The following is a 4323-nucleotide window of genomic DNA, read 5'->3' as shown; positions in this document are numbered from 1 at the left end:
AAAAGAGTTGACTCTTTTGTTACAATATTTCTGTTTAAATGCACTGCTTTTATTTGAATTAATTTCGAATATAATGAGGAGAACTTAATAAAATAACTGTCATTATGAAGCTGGTGTTTGGAGCATAAATTAACGAACTTTTGATGGAGGGTTTTAATTTAGATGGCTTTAAAACAAAGTTTGTATCATAAAACCAGGTTGATATCAAGAATTAAATGTCTCATGTGATTTTTAGTTGTTGTTGTTTGTTTGTGTGTGTGTGTGTGTGTGTGAATAGAGTGAAAAGATGATCTAAACAAGTGTAGGTTGTTAGTCATTAGTTAATGCATCATGAATTATTGAAATTACAGAAATGAAGAAGTTGAATGTGTTCCTTAGATTATTTTGGGAAAAGTTCATTAATGAGTTTATATGATGAGAGGATAAAATACGAGGTGAAATCAAAATGTTTCCAGACTAGTCCTGTTGTGTGAGAACAGTTGCGTGCCCAGGGAGAGAGCTAGCAGTGACCTTCGTGAGGCAGTGTGCCGAGTGATGTCACTGTATTTACTTCGCAAAGTGTGAATTTTGTGTTTGTTTTTGTGATCACGTATATGCTTATCAAGAATTCTACTGCAGCGTTTTGAAGCGTTTAAAGGGGAGGACATTTGGCGAAGGCGCCTGGATCTGTGGAGCAAAGAATTGGCTTCTTCACAGAGTTTTTTTTTGCCGAAGACATGGTATCGCTTCCACACCCACCCTATTTGCCAGATTTAACACCTGCAGTCTTCCATCTCTTCGCCAAGATGCAAAATGCAGCTTGAAGGTCACCATTTTAACGCCATTGTTGAGATCCAGAGCAAATCGCTGAAGGTCCTTGACTCGCTTACGGAAAACAATTTCCAGGCCTGATTCCAAAAGTGGTAGGAATGCTGGGACCAGTGTATTGCTGCTGAAGATGTTAAAACTCTGGTAAATAAGTTATTGTTTGTGAACCATAACTAGTTCTGGAACCTTTTGATACCACCTTGTATATGTGGTGTAACTGGGTTTGTTGTTTTTGTTTTTTTTATTTAATGTATCAAGATTTGGTTATTTTGATGAGATAGAATTCCAGTTGAATGTTTTTACTATAATTTTTGCCATTTTTGTTTGTTGAATGTTTTTACTATGAATTGTGAATTTTGAAAGATCATTAGGAATTTTTTTTTTTTTTTTTTGTTATCACTCTTTTACAAAATTAAAAACCAGTGAGAGATCTCTTGTCTTTACCACATGTCCTGATATATTTTGTTGAATCAAACATTTTTTTTTTTAATGTTTATTGTTAGTGACCCCCAACCCTCTATCAAGGACCCATTTGTAGATTTTAAACAGTAGTTGCCACTCCACTACTCTGACTGACACAGGGTTTCTGGAGGCTTAAATTTTGTTGTTTTCTTTATCTCAGAATAATTATATTTTCCTTATCATTCTTTATATAGGTTTACTATATGAAATGCAGAATATAAACAGTTAGTTTAAAAACTTGTAATTGCTATCAGAACTCAAATAAACAACAGTTCATATATGTTACACAAGATAAGGCCATAAAATTACTGCCCAAATTTACTCTTTTTTTAAAACTTTTTTTTTTAATTACACAAAATTATTTCAATACTGGAATTACTTTTGTTAACTGCTTTTGAAGATATAAGGGCTGTTTTGAAATGATAGTATTAGCAGTCATCATAAATGAATTAACTAAGATTTTCAATGTGAAGAGCAATGGTGTCAGAAGACTCATTGTTCTTGAGTCTCAAAGTGACGATAGAGCCTGATATCCCTTTGTATAAATAATTTTGTTCTATATAAATAATGGCAAACTAAATAACCATAGCATTCTTTTAACATTCTACTAAACATGAAGTTGATTAGTAGGTGCACAAACCATTTCAACAGTGACAAGGGATTATTTCTACTTCTGCATATTAGATGTCTTCCCTTTGGTGTTAGCTGTCCAAGTCAAATAGATACGAACTGCTTTGGTGGAAACTGAAGGTCTTTAATTCTGTTTGCAAGAGATAGTTTTGTTGAAGTTGGATACGAATGAATGTAAGAAAATAGGTTTTAAATAGATTACAGCCAAAGAGTTGGGATAAACAAACAGGTCCAAGTATAATACTTTGCAGCTACATTCATTATTATTAATTCTAACGATTAATAATGATCAATGTAGCTGCAAGAAAAATTACTGAGACATCTTCACAAAGCTGCTCCAATAATAGGTAAGTTAATGCAGGGAGCATTAAAAAGACTGATTTGACTAAACATAAATCCTTGTTTTACATCTGCTTTTCCATGCTGGTATGGGTTAGATGGGTCATCTTGTTTTGAACCGGTTCTTATTTGGAGTTACTGTTCTGTTAGACAGGTTAGAGGACCATATCTCATTTATGCATTTCATTTTATGATTTTGTTTGCTATGGCTTGATACTTTTTGTATCACCAACCGCTTTACAGTGTGTACTGAGAGCACTTTATTGTGGTACTGGTTCCAAAAGTGTTGTCATGCCCTCAACAACACCGAGACCGTCTTGAGTCCTTGTCTTGCTGAGCATTTACTGAATGTTCTGGTTGGATTTATTGTGCTGTCAATACTTGTGAGGTTCACCTTGTGCCCCATAAGGTTTAGAGAGGTCACACGCCTCTGTAATGTGTGGTTGAGGGGGTGAATGGAAGAAGTAGCAGTGACAGGAAAATTGCAAGAGGGGAGCAAGAGTTATGGTGATAAAAACATTGATTAGGATGTAAGAATGTAGAGGCAGTTAAACAGTAAAAATAGATGATGAATATCAGTCTTGAAATATTCTGTGATGGAAAAAAAATATATTGGCCAATCGCTGTTAGTATTTATCAGTTAATCAAGTACTGGAGATAATTCCAAGCATGTTTTGGTCATGTTCTGACCTCATCAGCAAAACCAGTCCTTTGTTTATTCTTGCCAAGAGAGTGTTGACTGACTCACTAAGTAAGTATACAAGACTGTACATGAATCAGCAATATGGAGAAATAAAATCATTTAGGAGTAATTAAAAATGGTGGGGTGGGGTGAGTGAAGACAACGAAATAAAAGTATTGTTGGAGAGCTGATAAGTACAAAGTAATCATTTCAAATCCTGATTGAATAAATGTGCGAGACGAGATGCAACAATACTTCTTTAGATTCATTCCAACTGGCTGGAAACCTGTACCAGCTTCAGATGGGTTGATGTCCAGTGTATTGTCTTGAAAAGCCCCAAAATATGAGAGTGGAAAGCTAAATAAACAAGAAGGCCTACAAGGGCCACGGATTGTTCTCTCTCCCCTCTTTTCTCTTTCTCTCTCTCTCTCTCTCCCTCCTTATTCCTCAATATAAGTAAACCTGAAATGGAATCAGGGAAAGGGAGTTGTGGAGAGAGATGGTTGTCGGTGAGTTAAGTATTTAAAAGGTTAGTTCAAGAATTTGGTTTCTTAAATTCTTGGTTCAAGGTAAAAAATACATGAACTCCACCACGAACTATAATTGGCTCATATAATTAAAAGCACCTATGTATAAGTTCATTTTAATAGATTAAAAAAAATAAATTCTGAGTTATAATAATAATAATAATGATAATAATAATAATAATAATAATAAAATCAAGATAGGACTTATTTCATTAGATTGTTTTTACACACTACTCATTTAGTTGGCTGAACTTCAATGTTCCCACTTCAAAACCTTGACAAAACAATACTTTTTTTAAAACCTTTCACTAGGGTAGGCATTTCATCTTTACTAATAAAATCTGTTTGATTATGTCTTTGTTTTCCTAGGTGATCAACATGATGGTAAGTTATCTCTCTCTAGCCCACATTTTCTCTTCCTCAGATTCCTTGTCAGCTAAAACGCTGTGAAGAACTTTTGCTATCAATAGGGTTGGCACTTTGCAATTTGGAAGCGGGTGGATGCATTATAAGATTAAAGTTGGCTTATGGATGGAAAATTTAATCCAACTACTTTTTCATACAAATTGAAAATTTTTCTATAATTAAATTTGGTAGCCAATCCTTATTTAAACTGCTGCATCTCTCCAGTGTATATGTGCCTCAGCACAAAATATTGATCTGTTATTTCTTGGTCAAAATTTTGTGCCCACTATTTTCAAATAATTGTTTCTAGGCTTTCTTTAACTTTTAAACATCCCTTGCAGGCTATTTACTTTTACACACACACACACACACACAATTAAGAATCCTTCTTAAATTGATTTAGGCTGAGTAAGTAATATAACACTTAGCGTATTCTCTCTCACACTAGAGTACAATATATATATATATATA

At 34.0% G+C, this 4323-nt stretch overlaps 1 protein-coding gene across 1 annotated transcript in view; it reads left to right on the top strand.

Moving 5' to 3' along the window:
• Positions 1–4323, top strand: part of LOC106881733 (E3 ubiquitin-protein ligase UBR4-like) — a 218633-nt gene that overhangs the window by 87139 nt on the left and 127171 nt on the right. The window contains exon 41 of the mRNA XM_052975666.1: positions 3817–3831. Within this exon, the coding sequence (XP_052831626.1) occupies positions 3817–3831 (15 nt within the window). The remainder of the gene's footprint in view (positions 1–3816; positions 3832–4323) is intronic.

This window comes from Octopus bimaculoides, chromosome 22 (assembly GCF_001194135.2).
Source record: "Octopus bimaculoides isolate UCB-OBI-ISO-001 chromosome 22, ASM119413v2, whole genome shotgun sequence".
NCBI classification, from domain to species: domain Eukaryota; kingdom Metazoa; phylum Mollusca; class Cephalopoda; order Octopoda; family Octopodidae; genus Octopus; species Octopus bimaculoides.
Note: the sequence above shows the minus strand (reverse complement) of the source record. Positions and strands in the feature narration are given on the sequence as shown.